The 19,632-nt window shown below is 40.1% G+C and overlaps 1 protein-coding gene across 1 annotated transcript in view; it reads right to left on the bottom strand.

Annotated features, from left to right (window-relative positions):
- Positions 1 to 8,705, bottom strand: part of LOC102312882 (neuropilin-1a) — a 92,089-nt gene extending 83,384 nt beyond the window's left edge. Inside the window, exons 1-2 of the mRNA XM_005918025.3 lie at positions 7,889 to 8,705; positions 6,826 to 7,000 (exon numbers count right to left, since the gene is read on the bottom strand). Of these exons, the coding sequence (XP_005918087.1) occupies positions 6,826 to 7,000; positions 7,889 to 7,982 (269 nt within the window). The 5' untranslated portion in view covers positions 7,983 to 8,705. The remainder of the gene's footprint in view (positions 1 to 6,825; positions 7,001 to 7,888) is intronic.
- Positions 8,706 to 19,632: the final 10,927 nt, after the last annotated feature.

Raw genomic sequence — 19,632 nt, 5'->3', positions numbered from 1 at the left:
GTATGTTCCTGAAATGTCAAGCTGCATCAAATTTAAATGTGTTGCTGGGTAGAGAAAAGGGAAAAAAAACATAGATATCTTTATAATGTTATTTATTATCACGAGGCAGTCCACAAATTGCAGCTGTGATTAACTACTCTAATTATCTTCTTAGCCGTGCCTACTTTTACTCAAACGGACCCTATACCCTGTTTCATCTCCATCACCGAAAGGAGAGTTTTCACTTGTGTATTTTACACTCATTTACTTTTTTTAACCCATGTTAATGCAGACCGATACAACGAACTTGTAGTAAATCACTTTTAAAAAAATCTACATGATGATAAAAACTTGGCAGCAGGGTGCATGTGATGTGGAGTGTAACCCAGTTCTAAAACAAAGAACCCCAGTGTTTTTCCACATATGAATCACACTGAAATCCACTTGTGTGTTTATTAAACTGGTGGTGCTGGAAAGCCTTGAGGTCATGTGACACAGCTTTGATAGCTTCCTCTGTTTTGGATTTTCTGGTTCTCTCTGTTCTCTCTAAGGTCAGCATTGTTAAGACTGTTTATAATTGTTCACCAACTGAAACAGCGACTAGCTGAACTTCACAAAATCCCAAATCTGAATTCTCTTTATTTGCACCTTCCTGCTTCAACCAGAATTAAGAGGCCAAGTAGCTGCCAGGTGCTGCTAATGAAATGCATTTGATTAATTGATCATCATCAAGTATGGGCACCTCTATAAAAGCAGAAGGTTTAGCAGTTTGCTGGTCTGGAGTATTCAGGTTTATTGTGACACATGCCATAATCTTCCCAGGAGTGGATATCTCATCAAATTCACTCTAAAGTCAGACCGTTCAGCGCTCAGGGAAACTGCAAAAAAAAAAAAAAAAATCCAAGGGCTTCCTCTCAAACTAGAGGCCTCAGTTATGATGTTGACTGTTAAATGTTGTGACAGTGCAATTACAAAAAGACTGAACAAGTAGGGCTTGTTTGGAAAGGTTGCCAGGTAAAAGCCTCTTCTCTCTAAAAACAACCTTGCAGCACAGCTCAGGTTTGCAAAGCTGCATCTGAACATAAGACTGCTGGAACAATGTCCTTTGGACAGATGAGACCAAATTAGAGATGTTTGGCCTCAATGTGCAGCACCATATTTGGCAAAAATGAAAGACAGCAAATCAGCACAAACACCTCATTATCAAGCATGGTGGTGGACGGGTGATGATTTGGGCTTTCCCCCCCCCCAGCCATAGGACCTGGCACTTTGCTGTTACTTAATCAACCATGAAGTCCTCTGCATACCAAAGTATTTTAGAGTCAAATGTGAGGATGTCTGTCCAACAGCTAAAGCTTGGCTGATACTGCAGCACATCCTATGCTGCTGTGGTTGGGACAATGATCCCAACCACAGCAGCAAATCTACAACAGAACGGCTGAGAAAGAAAAGGATTAAGGTGAAGAAGTGGCCCAGTCGAAGTCCAGACCTCAGAGAGAGCCGTGCATAAACAAATGCCCACAAAGTACAATGGCCTGAAGAAAAGTTGTAAAGCAAAATGGGCCCCCCAAAAAAAATCATACAGTAAACAATCACTTCAAGTTACTGCACTGCATTGTCATACTTTTTCACAGAACTGCAAAGAGTCATGTGAGTCCCTTTCATATAACTGGAGATGTATTTGAGCCAAATTGGGCTATGAAATCCACGACCGACCTCTTCTTTGTCTCTTCTTTGATGTGGCTGGTAACCAAAAAAAATGTTGGTGACAGAAGCAAAACTCAACAAATCTTTGAAACTGTTGTTTCTCCTCAGAATCGCCTCAGTGCTTTTTTGTATTCAGTGAGTCACGTTCAGTACTCTGTCCTTCCAAACGATATTCACTTACTTGCTATCCGAATGATCAAAACTGAATTAGAGCTCCAGTATGTTGCCTTTAACCTTCCCACTTTTTATGCTTATCCAGGTTTTTAGGTTCACATTTTCCCTTTAATCTATCATTTATTTCATTTTATGCGCGTGATTTTTCTTTATGGACATTTATCTACATGAAAGAAAGATGAGAGCCGAACAACAAAATTGCTCAAAGACAATATCCATCGCTGAAAGGAGATAGAAATGGCAGATTTCCTTTTGAAGTTACCTTTAATGCATCAGTATGAATGTGCGCTTGAGGATGTGTGGTTTGTGCGTACTGTAGCAGCGTGCATCGACGTCTGAACACGAGGCTTAATGTAAGTGACAGAAAGTTTAGGCTGCCTGTGTTTGTGTGTGTGCTGTGTATGTGTGAGGTGCACCCTGTGCCAGTTCAGCCTCATGTAGGAGGCAACAGTTCAGCCAACTCCTAAAAAGATGTCCCAAATTATCCGGCCACCGACGCATGTTCCTTAACCATGCCTCTGCTCTATTTTACCACGCTCCGCGGGGATTCACTTTGTCGGCCACGCTATTTCAGACGTGGACGTGAGACAAGTCTTGTTCTGGTGCGGCTCCAGATTGGCTACAGAGGAAGAGCCGACGGATCTTAATGTGTCTGAAAAAAAAGTGTTACTGCTTCTCGTCTGTTCACCGAGCACAGAATTTGTCACTTGAGAGGTTGGGTGATAATTCCAACAACGACCTTTTACTTCCACAGACTGACTGTTTTTCTGAAGCTTACGATGGCCTCGTGAACCACAGATCCATCTATTTGACCTCAAAGTGCACAAAAAAGATGCTTCCATTTTTATTTCTTTTAAAATAACAGCAGCTTATAATGGTGTTTGTTACACTTGTGTTATTTTTCAGATAAAGCTACATTGTTTCCAAACTGATGGATCATCTAAATCTAGTGCAAAGCTCCTCCCAGATTTCTTTCTTCATGAATCACCCCTGTAGAAAACAGGGCTCACAAACATATATTTTTACATATGCTGTAATTAGGGGTCATAATTACAAACCCTGGGTCATGAGGCTGCACGGGGAAGATATTTTGTGACACAGATGTCGGAAATGTAGCCGGCGTTCGCTCGTGGAACAGCACTGCTATGGTTTCTCTGCTTGGCTAGTTAACTGCAGACATGCTTCACAGCAGTGGAACATGTTTGTTCTGTTTTGGTCCAATAATTTAATTATGGGACTGGGAGAAATGGGCAAGCGGCTACATGCTACGACGGAGGAGGTGGGATTGTCATTCCAACAATGAATTTCAATTTGGACAGTATCTTAAAATCAGGGATATTTGAGAAACTGTAACCTAAATGCCACTGGCTTGATTTTCCTTGTAGGATTTCCAAATGTGTGTTAGCGAGGCACTTCAAACCAGCACTGTGAAGCTGCTGTGAAGGTTACTGATGATTGTAGTGCTTTGGAAACTGAAACACTGGTTGATTAGCAAACAAGTAAGTGACAATAGTTTAATTTATGCCATTAATCAGCCAAAAAAAAAAGATGAAAAAACACGTTTGTGTTCTTTTTAGCTTCTCAGACTGGATGATTTCCTGTTTCCTCTAATAGTTAACTCAATTTGCTCTCTGGACTATTGATTAGACATAGCAGACCATTCAAATGCATCATCTTGGCTTCTTTGAAGATGAAATTGGCAATTTGCACTATTTCAAATTAATGAGTTTATTAGCCAAAATACATTTACTATTGTTGTGTGTTACGAGACCTAAATCAATGATCAGTTTTCGTAGCTGTTGGTACTTGTTGTAAGCTGCCTGCTTCTAGATTGTCTTTCTGCTGAGTAGAGGTAATGTGAATTGTGTTGCCAGCTTATAAACAGTCTGCAGAAACATAATCAATTCAAGTTTAAACTGAGTCATGAGTTTGAGACCTGTCTTTTCGGTTAGGGGGCTTTTTAAAAAAATGTTGATTTCAATTATATTTCACTCGCTAAGTTAGGATCAGGCACCAAAAGGATTAGGTTTATGCAAACAAACTACTTGGTCAGGCGTCGGAGCACTTTGGTAGGCTTTGGCAACAAAAGCACTTGGATGCATTAAGGCAGCAAAGCTAATAGACTAAGGTGAGAAAAACAGTACTGTTTGTGTAAATTGCTTCCTTTCACATCATAAAGCACATGTTACAAAGCTCTGTTTGTTAGCTCACCATATTTACCATTGTATAAATTCCATATTCACTGTGTCCTGCCTGAGGTCTCTTGTATAACGTGTCTTTTTATCTACTAATCGTTGAATACAATAGATTATAAGAGCAAACTAAGCCTGCTAGCTCAGAGCTACTGACCATATGTATTGGACTGATAACAGCTGATGACAGCTATTGACTGGGCTGATAAAAGGTGTTAAATTGCTGTTGTTACAGCTTTTAGTTTAATTTCTAATGGCATATTACTCACTACTGTAAAACAGAGTCTTAAAGTGATAGTCTGAAATACTTCCAGGTTTATACATTTTCACGTTTTTAGCTTAAACATGATTTTATGAACAATCTAAACGGTTTCTGGGTGATGTATGGCACCTACAGGGCGTTCAGGTGAGCAGTAGCTGTCCCAGGTGTTCTACAACAGGTGTGTAATGCCTCACCCGCCTTCGTCTATCAACAGAGATTAACGCACAACTTTTCAGACATTCGGTTCACAGTAAAACATTATATTCTGTTCCTGTTTCCACTCATGCCCCCGCCAACTGCCGTATCATACTCCGGAGCTGACGCTGTGCCATCCATCCAGTGAAATAAAACTAAGATATCATCTCAGGAAATTTTTAAGTGGGACCGCAGCGCTGCCAAAGGCTTAAGGCCCCCCTCGACGGGCATATTTCGAAGATTTGACTCGTTCCCAAAAACAACACCGCTCCTGCCAAGTCAGAGAGCTACGAGCTGCACCCCATCATCATCCAACATAAACTCACACAACAAATAATGAAACCAATCAAGGAAAGCAGAGAGGCCCCTAAGTAAACAGCCAAATGACATGTTGAGGTGGCTGCAGGGTGGTCAGGCTGTTCAGCGGGCACAGGCGCGTCAATCATAATGTGGAAACGTTGGCTCTCTTGACTGCGAGACATGGAATCAGGCACGTGTGGCTAAAATGAACAATCCCATAACACTGAAGAGCAACACGATCAATACACCTCATGCTTCCATTTCCCTCCTGGTTTCACACTTTTCCACCTTTTGGACATAAAAAACTTGATCTTCGTAAAACCTGAACACACTCTGTTGGTGCTTTGCCCGACACCAGAAGCCAGATGGTCTCTAGTTAATATTAAAACCATTTGCTCATGATAAAACCTGATTAAACTGTAATATTTTATTTTACAACTGCCTTATTTCAGCACATTAACCTATGGAAAAGTCATTTAGGGAGACAATAACGTTCAGTTCGAGATCTACTGCAGTGCCAGCCAGCCACTGTCGAAAATTTTATCGCCATGATTTATTACATTTCATTAAGTACTTAAGCAGCATTATTGCATGCTTATACTGCTCCCTGGGTTATCACACAAAATAGGGTCACTGCAGAATTAGCTTCCAAAGGAGATTCTTTTCAGCTTGTTTGCTTTCAGCACGGTGGACGGTGTATATTCCCCCGAAAGACACACGATATCCACTATCTGTCCCGAGCGCTAATGGTTTATTAGTCCCTTGGTGCTGAAACATGATCCAATAGTATTGGTGGACCCCATCTGTGAGACAGCGCTGGACAGCTAGTCGTGATTTACACAGGAGCCATTTATGGAGCTTTTAAAAAAGGCAGAGGAGCCGACATAAAAACAAGCTTATTTATGGACAACAGCAACACATGGGTTGTGGTGCGGCCGTGCACAATTGAGTGTGTGTTTCTATGTCACAGAGGTGGCTTAAGGGTGTCTGCATGGGTGCTTGCTCACAGGTTCTGAACAGTAATTCAAAGGAAAGCACCATGAGACGCACACATGAATGATTCCAGCGTGCGTGTATCATTATAAGAATGTTTTTTCAAAAAGTCGATAACCCAAACTGCCTCCAGTGACAGCGATAAGGCTGAATAGACCTTTATTTATCTTTTGCTGATCATTTTCACAAAAAGGAAAACAAAAAAAACCAAAAACAAATAAAAAATATAAAATACAAGTTCTCAGGAAACAACATCCCGTCACTTACGTTGTTTTGTCTGACCAGTGCTCCCAAACTCGAATATGTTTCCTTAACTATGATGGAAGACAAAGAAAAGCACAAAAGCTTCACAGTAACTCAAAAACTGGAACTTTCCTAAAGAAATAAATGGTTTGTTAGATATCAGGATGCACTGGCGTATTCTTTTGTTACTGTGATTCATAAATAGCGCAAGAAAAAGCAGGAGAGGAAGCATGAGTACAGATAAAAGCATTAACTGACTTGTGTTTATCTTTCAACATCTTCCTCAGAAAAACCAACACAGCAGCCCTTCCACCCATTTTAAAAATCAAATTTGATCATTATTCCAACGCTGCATACAAAAAGGCACACAAAGCGTTTCTTCTTCAAGTACAAACAGGTAAACTCTACTTCCAAATGAAAAGTAAACACACTTTCTCCATTTCAGCAATGAGCAAAGTGAACGTCATTAATCAAAAGCGGATGCAGCCAGTTTTGCAGAGTTTGCTCCCCCCTAAAATCATGCTAAAAGCCCGTCCAGCCTGCCTCCTTATCATGTATGAATTACTAAACCCATCAAAGCCCATTTCCTCTGAAGTAATTGCCAGCACCTTCAGCGCCATATCTCATCCCTGCACCCCCGTTTCCTGGGAACAGATGTACAACTATCTCCTTGACCAATAGGTGGCACAGTTTCACACTGTATCCAGGCAGAATTGAGGAGAGAGAGCAAAGAAGGGTGGGAGAGGCAGAGAGAGAAGAGCGAGAGGAGTGAACTCTTACTTGCAGTCTCTGTCCTCCAGATCAAAATGCGGATTGAAGTTGATGAGGATCTTCTGACCCGCTTCAGGGGCGGTAATCACCCATACGCACTGCTGGGACGGTGGGTAGGCGCTGGGATAGCCCGGGGAGGTCAGGTAGTCCGCGGCGTGCATCTCTATGCTCCCCCCGCATTTATCTACACCGCAAAAAAAGCAAGAAAGTTGTTCAGTTAGAGGAGATAAATTGACTTTCTGGGCACTGGGCTGCACTGTAATGTTGACTGATTGCGCATTCTGGTGTAAAAGATTTAAGTGCAACCGCAGGGGTGGGAGTGAGGAGGACACTAACAACTCCAGCTTGGGCACATAAATCCAAATATCCACCGCTAGAGCAGAAATTAAAAAAAGAAATTACACATATTTTTTTGCGCCAAGAAGCCAGGCACACGTTGGAACTATAAATTCACACACTAGAATTCTCTAAAACTTTACACTCGTACACTTTTTTAGAAAAGGTGTTGGATAAAGTAGGTTCCTTTGCATCCGCACCATAAGGTGTGATTACGCCCATGAAGGTGAGGTGGGCTGCTTTGCCAGCAATCAGGCAGGATGATTAAATTTAATTTTCTCTCTGAATGATTTAATAAATTGCTTGTAGCCAAGATCATGCTTCAATGACAACAAGCGCCAAGCTCCAAAATGCGTCTCTGAATGGATGAAGCCAACAGACCTCAAAGACAAATTGTTTAATTTTTCTATTATAATAAGGAAACTTATTACAGTGAATTGTTGTGCCTCAGTGACTGTATGTATTAGTTTGCAGCTGCAAGGTAATTTGCGCCTCTGTCGCTATATTATACATTAGTATAATCCGGTTTCCCTGTATTTTGTGGTTTATCCATCTGTTGGAGGAATTCTACTGAAAACGGTATTTGCGTGGTCTAACTTGAAGCCCCGCGGACGTGCTCTCAAAGGGAGAGCCGAAGCATAACAGGTGAGAGGCAACAATGGTGCAAAACGATCAACGTTCAGCTAGACTGCCTGTTGTCAAGCCACATGTATTCATTCAACCCGTCAACACCTACCAGTCTGTGTCAACGAAGCAACCAAGAAGACTTGGGCGAAAAGGAACAATAGCAATCCACTACGCATCCTTATTAGATAGCACAAGACAGACATTTGTTAAAATGAAAAAATAAAGAACATAAAAATAAAAAATAAAAAAATAAAGGCAAACGGGTGGGTAAACGTCCAGAGTTTACGTCCACACAGGAAAAATAACAGAGATTTGTCTCAAAGTAAGAAATCTGGTTGTTGTAGAGTCCCCAGCATCCTGTGAGCTTCAGCAGCAGAGCCCTGCGTCTGTCAGGGAACAACTTGGCATCTCCTGGAAAAAAAATAATCCAAATGCAGAAAACAAGACGAAAAATCAAAAGGAAAAATCCGATCGTCAAAAGTGGCAGCCGTGAGCTTGCGACTCTTGCTCAGACCTCTCACTCCTGACACCAAACGGGAGCGACAGACATACTTCCAAGTGGGAAATGGAAAAAGAGAAATCACTAGTTAAACGGTATTCAGAGGAAACCCAGCCGCGGGGAACATCGGAGCGCCGCTCTCCAGATCTCCACTCCTTATTTCAGCTCAGCTCTTTCTCCGCCTCTCTCCGCTCTCAGCGACTGACTGACCGCCGCAGCAGAAATGTCAGGAAGACGTGAAAGTAACAGCGGAATTTCCACTCCCCAAATTTCTGCTTCTAGACGCCTTGCGCGCAGCCACCAGCGACCGACCGCTACAAAGGGGCTGGAGCAAACTGACACCGGTGCGCCCTCTTTGCGCTCCCAACGCGTGCTCGCGGAATAAATGCGCACGCAAACTCAGGCTGGCGTGTGGGTCTGGTGTAAGGTGAGGTGTGGACAGCGACCATATGAGCCAACGAGAATCCACATCTGACACGTAGTCACGAAGAGAAAAGTATTGGAGGGAGGTTTATTAGGTCCTTTGTTGGCGACCTACATCCCACATTTAATAGTTTGCTCCAGATACGTTAATGAAATATATTAGATACTTGAATTGTTAAATTACACGTCTTTCCTCTGAAAATAGTTACAAGTATATTGGGGACACATCTATTGCATATTTAGTCTATTTTCGTTATTAATGAGGGTGGTTTGGGTGGATGGAAATAACACTGACAAAGACTGAACTTGTTCAGTGAAAAGAGAGCTGACAGCGGAGGGAACTGCGTTATCTGGAGTGGTTTTTTGTTGTTCTTTTGTCTGTTGATATATTATACCCTAATTTTTGTGTTAGTAGTATTTACTAATGTCTATGGATCTATGCTAATGTATAATAGTATTCAACATATAGTGAAACTTCACTACTGTCTCAGATTAAACTCAAGTCCATTACAGGAGTTTGTGATCACGTTTTTAAAAGGTCTTATCTAGTGAAGCATGACGTCCTACAGTTCCCACAATGCCTTTCATGGAATCCCCAGAGAACATGTCCAAACTTGTAGGAAAATAAATACTTTGAATGAGAATAAGGCAATGTTGACAACGAAAGAGCAACAATAGGCCTAAAACAAAGCGCAGGGTCATGGCACACGAGGACAGAGTGTGGAATTTCAGGGGCCATTAGCTATAGCATTTTTGTTCTATTCAAATCGTGGTTACAGTAACAACATTCAGGATAAACAGCACTTTATATACAATAATAGACGCACTGCACTGACTAAACTGTCAATCACAAGTTGACCACAAGACAGAAAACATTAGTGCTGCACTGCTGGCCTCCTGTGATTAATGCATTCATGTTTAGTCCTTTGCACTGGAGTTCTCCAACAAAATGACTTTCATCATTGCACTAGACATTGAGACTAATGAGAATATCTTAAACTTACGACAAGAACACAAACTCCATTTTTCTTTTCTCCAAAAGCTCATGAAGGAGTTAAGAGTATCGACTGAGTCCTTTGGAGGAGCAGAGAATGTGCCCTTTGGATTTTACCATCTAGTGCATAACAGTTACAAAACATGCATGAAGAATAAAAGTCATAGCTCAAACCTCATGACCTTTCTAATATCCTGGGCCTGCAGGAGTCTCTCAGTGGTAAACAGCAGAACAGTCCCAGGTGGAGCTGCCTATAATTAATGAGAGCTTGCTTGTTCAGCACATCATCCCTGGCTAAATAAAGATAAAAATGTGATTATTAGACACTTATAAGAGGGGCTAATTACTCACTGCAGCGTAATTCTGAACAACTGTATGCTTAAAGAAAACACTTTTGCAATCTTCTGCTCTTTGCAAACAAGAGTTTAGTTTCCCTCAACATCAGCGTTTGTCATCCTCGCTGATGAGCTGCTCTGTGCAATTTAATCTCTTCAGCAGTTGCTTAGATTAAGGTCAGTGTCCCTGGAGAAGATTTTAAAAATAACAATAGCAGTAAAGTATGTTTTAAATTAAATGTACACATGCCAGTCTTGCACTTGGGGTTTCTAGCACTGTGTGCACAATGAATGCTCATGGTGAACAATTTAAATTTAACATCCTAGGACCTGGTGTCCACATATGTGGACATCACATTTTGGGTTATTTAGACCAAAATACTACATTTTGCTCTACAAGGGCCTGATATCCACTTACGAGGACATTGTACGGCTACTGTTCTATCAAATTTTTAAACAAATATCCTCATATGTGGCTCTTACTTTTCTTAAAAACAAAAATAAGGTAAAAAAAAAAAATTCTGGTAATTCTTTGTTTTTACATTCATTGGGCCCCAATATGCCAAAATATCAAAGAGAAATTAAAAATGCATGCCGTGGAAGAGTTCAGGTCTTAGGAGGTTAAAAAAAAAAAAAAAAAAACGTACAACAGCAAAAATGTGAATTCATTTGACTGTTTTAGGGATTTAAGTGGTTAAGTTTTAATTTTAGCATGTAGCGATAGTGTAGTGCGCCGAAACACCAGTTTTAATGCAAAACAAGTTTATTTTTCAATTCAGCAACCATTAAAAACAGCAAGAGGAGCAACAGGTCTATAAAAATTAAAACTATTAGACTTCCAGGAGGTTAGCAAAAGAAATAACTGAAACTCTCTTTTGGGAAAGGGCCTCAAAAAACACCCTCGAGCCTACGTAAAGTAATTGTTCCTACAGTTTCACCAGTTACTAAATTTGCACTACACACACCTGCTTGAACATAATTGCATGCAGAAATGGATCCTGCAATGTAAACACAAAGGACGATGGGGTGAGCGAGTGTTAGCGAGAGCGAGTGATTGAGTGACATAAAAACACAGTAAGAGATCAGCAAATGAGCAGCTGAGTGGGTCTGGCAGAGAGCGAGGAGACACAAGACTCTCATCTCAACAGTTTGTATTACAATCCAAAGATCCCGATAGACTTTAATGTTTCCAGTCAGTGTTCAAATCTGATTTAGTTTCTAGTTTTAGTCTTCTGATTATTTTTTCTGCACCAGTACATGCCGGAGTGGAGACAATAAAAAATCGTTGGCAGCACGATGCACTCATAACACTGCCAAGCATGACTGAAATAGCATCGGTGGCAAAGTACATGTTAGTGACGCAGATTGTAAAGCGAGAACAGAACTTGTGTTTGTGTTATGACAACAGAGTCAAGCTTTTGAAGACTGATCACAACTGTTTTCTACTGTATTGACGCCTGTTGATATTTTTTGACAACTTGACATTTTCCTATTTTAATGCAAAGTGCTTCCAGGAATTCAGAGCCATTCATCAGGATTTAATAAAAGACCAATAACAGCCTAATAAATCACTCTAATGCTAGTTCATGTGTACTAATGGTGGGGAGTGTGGCTTCATTAAAGTGGATTTCAGCATGTAGGTGAGTGTGAAAAGATGGAGGAGTGACATATAGAAAGTGTTGAGAGCGCTATTAAAAGTGAAGCCATATGTTTATGTGTTAATATAAAGATATATGTATAATAAGAATAACAATATCTTCCTCTTCTATTAGGCGACGCCACAGCTGAATATCTATTTCTATTTTGTCCTGCTCTTTATTACGCCTACCGCCTGCACTCTCTCTCGCCACATCCATAAACAACCTTTTTGGCATTCCTTTTTTCCTTTTGCTTGGCTGCTCCATCTTGCCTGTCTTACTGTGTCCCTGAACCAACTAACCTGAGTTGCCCCTGTGATATACCTTCCCAAACCCGTCTGTCTTTCACAGCCGTTTCATAGACATATGGGGGCTTATCCGGGATTCGGACCCGGTACATCTCCCAAACTTTTAACTTTCTTTGAACCCTCTACTCCTTGCATCCTCGTGATCCCACATTCCTCCTTCTTACTCGTGCACGACTATTCTGCCCTTCTTCTGCTGTATTTTATTACACCTTGTCTCCACAGCACTCCCTGAACTTTCCAGGCAAGTCACCCCAATCTCGCTACAAATCACAATGTCATCTGCAAATATCCACAGAGACCCTCGCCTGATCTTCCCTGTCAGCCTGTCTATCAAAACTGCAAACAGAAAAGGGCTCGGAGCCAACCCTTGGCGTATTCCTACCTCCACCTAAAAACCATCTGTCACACACCTCACTATAGTCCCACGACACTCATACATATAATAAACCAATGTCACACACTTCTGACTTCTTTACCCAGTACCACACCTCCTGTCACAGCACTTTATCATATGCTTTCTCCAAGTCCTCAAAGACTGTTTGTCTAGCAGTGCTCTCAAAGTCAAAGCAAGCACTGCATCTGTAGCCCACTTCTTGGCTGCATCTCACTAATCCTAGCCTAGCTTCCAATACTTTCCACAACTAACTCCCCCACTATGGCTTATTATTTGTATATTTACTACAGCTCTGCACATAACCCTTATTCTTCAGAACTGCAAGCATACTAGCCCATGTCATCTCTTCATCCACTTCATTTCCAAAACAGCGAAACACTCTATTTAGAAACTTCACCGTCATCTCGCCTGTTGACCTCTTTGTCTCTCAATGTCTTTCATATGGACTAACCACCGTCCCATTTTTTTATACTCATCCTTTACTTACACTCCCAGCTCCACCATCTCTTCACAATGCAGCCTGTAATTCTTTATTCATTATCCCCTCAAAACACTCCTTATCCTTCTTCTCTTTTCTTGTCAGTTTCCATCTTTAATCTCTCTAACCTGTGACACATCCTTTGTGCACATCCTCGGACCACTTACACAATACCTCGTCCTTTTCATTCACCACCTTATCCCACAACTGTTTGTACTCTTGTCAGCTTTCTTCTTCTTTCACTACTCCACTTCTTTTCATCGGCCTCTTCTTCCATACATTTTCCTGAACTTCCTCATTCTACAAACCAATCTCTAGGCTCCTCCCCTCTGACCTACATGTTCTCATCAAATACTGATGTTTTGTCAGATGCTGCTGGTGTTGCGGAGAGAGATTTTCTGTCTTTTACTGTGGTTATTTTTGCTGCTGTTTGATGAAGTTTAGGCAGCTGATTAAGCTTAGGCAAAGATTACACCCCAAATTCTGATAAACGACCAGTGGATTTGAACACAGGATAGGGTGTTTCTGTGTGGAGTTTGCATCTTTTGTGCCTGTGCGGGTTCTTCCAGTTACTCCAGCTTCCTCTCAGTCAAGACACATGAACATTAACTAAACTGGTGACTCTAATTTGACCATTGTTGTGAATGTGAGGGTGAGCGATTGTCTGCCTCTCTGAGTTAGCCAAGCAGTAGATTGGCGACCTGTCCAAGGTGTTCTCCACCTCTCACTCTATGACAGCTAGGATAGGCTTCAGTGCCCCTTGTGATTGTAAACTGGATAAGCGGTTAATAAAATGGAAAGATGGATGGATATTATAAGGTGATGCATATGCCATGCATCTAAGTTTGAAACTACAGTGTCCTTCGTGTGTTAAGTCAGGAGTAAGAGACCCTCCTCACTATTGGTTAAACTGTGTGTATCATAGCAGAACACCAAAGGACGCCACACACTCATCTGTGTAAAAGCTTTAACACAATGGGCGTATTTATCACTCCATGAACGAGCTCATCGAGCACCTTCTTAGCTGCCTTCATCTTTTGATATAAAGTGATTTCCCAATCTGTGCCGTATTCATTCACAGTAGTTACGTTATTTTGTATCATTTCTTAATATGATAATGTAATGTGTTTTGGGCATATAGCTGTTATATAATACTTTGCTATGCAGGTTTTTTTCAGTTGAAATATACTGAACTAAATCCATGTCTTTTGGATATTCATCTCTTTTTTGATGGTTGTCATATATTGCACACGCTGGTAATTCTGCTGTTTTGCATGTGCAAGTTTTAAAGAAAACAAAGTTCAGGTAATTTAATTATGAGCACTTTAACTGTAGATGACCATAAGTTGGATCGCTTCCAGGGTGTAGTTGGATATAAAACTCTCCAGAATAAATCATCACTACACGATGTGTAACTGTGTCAGGGGTTAAGATAACTGTGCTGTTTATCTGAACAACAGCCGTAGATAAAAACGTTTGTGTCTATAAAAAAAATGGGAGAAAACTAAATGTTGACTTTGAATGAACATGTTTTTGTGAGATATATCAAATCATTTGGTTTTAAAGTGTAAAATTTCAATTAGTCATTGTCATTTAATTTAAGCTTAAAGATGACACTGTAAAAAAATAAATAAGTAATATAAATAAAATATTCAGCTGTTCAGCAGGAGCTGGACAATGTTTTATTGTAAACCACAGCAATGAAACCCTGATGTTTTTTAATAGCACTGTGATTGTGACTGGGTATTTCCCTGACTGAGGGTCATGAGATACCATTTTCCCTTTCACGATGGTGGAAAAAAAAAATCCTGGTTTCTTAGAATCGTTGTTGAAATAACTGAAATAAGTAAAAAAATAAATAAAATAAAATAAACAAAGCACATGTACATTATTCAGGAAACTGCCATGTTTCATCAATGAAGGTAACATTTTTTTGAAAATTTGAAATTACTGTGATGAAAATACCCTAGATGAGATTTAATTATACACTTTTGATATTTTAAAGCAGATTCATTAGGATTAATCCTCATGCTAAAAAATTAAATCCAGTTACGTTATTTCAACAAATGTTTAAAGGAACGATTTAACCCTAAATTAAAGCACAGTGTCAGGAAGTAGGCTCACCAATAAGTAGTGTACAAATAATAAGCTTCAATCACAAACGTGTTGCTGCAACTAAATTCTTTGTATTTATGGTAGTAATAGTTTAGCCTTCATCTATCTTATAATGCAGAAAACGTCTGCAATTTGTCACTTTTAATTAAATTAATTAAACGATGCAATGGATCTTCTATGAGAAAACCTGTGAAGTTACAGAACTGATGGACGAGATACTTGCAGAGCAAACTTTCACAAAAGGTTTAAAGCATTCCCAAAAATAACCCTTTATTTCACTGGATGTATAGTTGAATGTGTATGTGCATACTGGAGCGGGAACATGCACACCCACACACAATAACACCCGTGCATTTAACGGCTGTGGAATGATGGAGGAGGGGGTGGTATTTCTATAATGACACAGTCATATCTCAGTAATTACAGGAGAAACTGACAGTGATCCATTAGTCTGCTGTGGTGGGCTGAGAGCAACAGCAGCTACATACTGGCTAACACTGGGCTTCTGGTAGACACATCCTATTATTATGCACTTACTGTTCACATGTAATAAAACGTAGCTTCTATATATGCCGCATTCAGAGAGCACATGTTCAAGGGCACATGTACAAAGAAGTGTAATGCAGTGATAATCACGTATCTGAAACACAGTCTGGCAATGTTATTTCAACTGTTTTTATCTGTGTGTACCATAACACACTCATTAATACAGCTAATTATAACTCTTTATATTCTGATGCATGCATTTCTGACACACGAATGCGGTTCAGACCGTTCTCATGACTGAATATTCAGCTGTGGCTGCATAGGAGTAGTGCTGGTCACACTGGTGGATGGGTGATTGGAGCCTGTCCCAGCAGATATTTGGCAAGAGGTAGGGTACACCCTGGACAGAGTGCCAGTCCATCAAAGGCATGGAAATCTAAGGGCCCTTTCACACTAAAATCCACACCTCCGGCCAATTTTGAATCACCAGTTAAACTGCATGCATGTCTTGTGGGTAGAAAATAGAGCACCTGGATAAAGCCCGTACAAGCATGGAGCAAAAATGCAAAGTGGAGAGAGAATGACCCAATCAGACCAACAGGTTCAAGCAACACACAACTCACAGTTTCAGTTAATGCATACAGATATTAATGCTAATACTTGCAGTGAGAATATCTTCTCAGAAAACAAACAGTAACATTTACATACAATTAATTTTTACAGTCTGCCATAGCTGACCAGTTAACACCTGGATCATTGAGCCATCTGGCAAGGACATTTGGTGTTCCCAGGTTCAAGGATATGGTCACATGCAAATGGTGCCATTTCTTCCATTCATTTATTGCCATCTTGTGGTTTTTATCCTTATTTATGTTGATGGTTTTGCATTTTCAGTAAAAGATTAAGCACAGGGCAACCACTTGTGATTTTTATTCACATGCACACTTATTGATTTAATTTTATTTCCTATATCTAAAAATGCTGCAGAATTTGCAAAAGAAATCACATGAAAGATCACATGCATTAATGTGCTCAAGTACATATCAATATCCGAGGCACATGCAACCCTCAGCTCGACTTCACATACTACTCTCAGATTTTTCAAAAGCTTTCCTTCAGAAAACAATCCAGTGAAACCAAAACACTCTCATAGTGTTGATCCCCTCCTCCTTTTTCCACACTTTGTGTGTGTGCTGCCGTTAATCTACATGTGCAGATTAACGGCAGCACACATACAAAGTGAGAAGATGTTTCAACACAACACAAGGTCATGACACTGATGATCAGGTCTCACTGCCTGGCAATGAGCCAAGCTGGTTATGGTACACAATGTGAGACACCCCCCCCCCACACACACACACACAGCCTTGCAGCAGGCATGCCAGTTATACTTCCCAAAGGACCTAATGATGAGAGTCTGGATTGGGGAGTGAAATGGACGAAGCTGGCCAAAAACGCCTTGTTTGAGGACTTGGATTGTGATAATTACTGTCATTACCAAGGAGGCGATTTGAAAAAGGACGCCATAGCAATCGTCCAGCTGTAAATAAAAGAGTGGGTAAACCCCAGCTCATTTCAGCTACTACGTTGATGGGCTGCCCAAAAGCATTTTGGTTTGCTGGAAAAAGTTAAGAAGTTGCAAAACTTCAAGTTGCCAATGTGCACCAGGGAGCTGCTCTCTATGATCAATGTACAAAATTCAACTAAAACAAAACATTTACTAGACAGATGGCTCCTTCACATAATCCAAGTGGCACATGCATTTAGTATTAAAGCAAAAAACATGGTTTGAAACTTCAAACCTTTCACTGCAGACCACTACTGACGTTCCACCGCACTTGACAGCCATATCAGAGGTTTTCAGCACTAGTTCACAAAGAACTGATTAAATGGTTATTTTCACTCAACAGAACAGAAATGCTTTATTTACAGTTTGTGCACTATTACTGCCAGAGAAGTAGTCATCATAGTTTAATGTACAATAAGAGTAAAACTTACTGAAATGTACATACAGAAGCAATACAAAATAAATAAGTTGATTAAAAAAACAAACAGTTGGAGGTAAAGATGATTAACTTTTAAAACTAAATATAAACATCAGAGGACCCAAGATGAAACCCTGTGGAACCTCAAAGAGAAACCTTTTATTGACAAAGTCTATGCTAGAATATTTCAGTACAATTGAAATTGTATCCTCTTAAATAATTGCTAAAATTATTTAATTTGCAGTTCTAAATATATTCTAAATGCATTTAGGGTGTTTTTTTACTCACTTTATGTCTCTTCTACATATGCATGACGAAATTATGCAAATTAGGCAATGATGTCATTTAGCAACTTCTAGCGACTTTTAGGACAACCAATAGCGATTTTCCTTACTGAGGAGTTGGCCACACTGATAATGACAACATTAACAGCAGCAACTCATCCGGCCATCAGTCTGTGATGGGTTCACAGAGGCACCAGTTCCAGATCCTTCTCAGCAGGCCAGATGAGATACATGATTTCTCCAGCAGATTCTACGCCCAGAGTACTCTACCCAGTAATATAGCTCGTAATAATAATATATCTACAAGTACTCCACATGATTTATTTGTTTTAGTTAGAAGTTGTTTCACCACGACTAAAGACATTATTTTCTGAAACTGAATAATAGAGATTATAATTATTTAACGTGAAACCTACAAAACGAATGTACAGCTCTCAGCAGCAAGGTCTACTATTAAACATCACTAAACAACAGAAAATAAGGTAGAAAGCTTACAGTAGTGAAGCAATTTGCTGCTAAAATGTAGCACATTTGGCGTACTGACATATGGTAGCTATCAGCATGATTTGTATACAAGTTTTTGACTTGTCAACTTTTCTTAAAATCTACATAGCATGTGGCTCTAAAAGTAAAAGCAAATGCTGAAACTTAACCTTTCTGACTTCAGATGTTACCAAACTTCACATTTCCCACGGCAGAACAAATCAGAAATTTCCGTGACTGTAAAAATCTGATGTCTATTAACGTATCCCTTATTTAAAAAGCCCCGATATTAAATGCTGAGTCATTACTGCGTCAGAAAAATCTGAAAGTCATACCTTTCAGTAAGATTTGAGCCCAGCTGGTTCACAGTGCCACACGTGCAAGTTTTCCATCCAAGAGCAGCAACAGTAGGATGATTCAGTGTTTATCAGATGAAGTCAAAGCCAATAAGTGAAGCAATGACCATGATTCACTCCAATGCTCTACCACGCAACTTAAGCAGAAGGTATATAAACAAAGCGAACACGTGAAATTTAGATGCATTTTATTTATTGTTTTTCGTGTGTAATATATTCGCGTCGTTAATTCATCATTAAGATCCACCCATTCCAACAAAAACCAACCAAAGAAAAAAAACGTTTCCGATTTTATTTGTTGACACACGGATGTGAGAACCCAATGCTTTAACTGATTGATAAATAATGATGACCACATGTGTGCAAAATGCACCGAGTCACGCAGTAAGCATCGAATGAGGCATTTCAGCTGCTACTATTGCATGTCATTAATGGAAAAAAGTAGAAAGCACAAACACATTGTGTTTCTACTTAACATCAATCAGTTTACTGCATTTAATTTGTTCTGTAAACCTTTTTTTAGGTTACCCGAAACATATTTCGTTGTGACTTTTCCCAGCTTTTAGTAAAGTTGCATCAACACAGTTTTGATCCTCTTAAAATATCCAAATCATGTTTTTGAGTGAAACTAAGACCACTCACATGCTTCTCCTCAGAACGATATTTGCCTCCATTATTTTTAGGGACAGCTGTGCAAAATTTACCCTTTCATTCTCTCTCTTGGCACAGTCATCATCGATTTAGCTTAAGCCCTCGCTTGGCACAGAGCAGCTATTCACGAAGGCTTTAAGTGCAAATGCCAGCATCTAACACTTCCAGGCACCCTGATACTTTGTCAAGTGATATGAAGAGCTGCTTGTCAAGAAAAGAACACTGTCCCACATCTCCCTCTGTGTGGGTGAGAAGCGGGATGGCGCAGTTTGTGGTGTTGTATTACATCAGCTGACAAAGAAACGACCACTACATCATTCTGTACACCGCACAGTCTGTGGTCCACATGCAATAACACACACACAAAAATCATCAAAGCTACATAAAAACAAGAAACATTCTTGCTATATGAATGTTTTTATTCC

Source organism: Haplochromis burtoni, unplaced genomic scaffold (genome assembly GCF_018398535.1).
Source record: "Haplochromis burtoni strain Fernald_Lab_line unplaced genomic scaffold, NCSU_Asbu1 Contig_27, whole genome shotgun sequence".
In the NCBI taxonomy this organism is placed as follows: domain Eukaryota; kingdom Metazoa; phylum Chordata; class Actinopteri; order Cichliformes; family Cichlidae; genus Haplochromis; species Haplochromis burtoni.
This window is presented reverse-complemented; position numbering and strand designations above follow the sequence as displayed.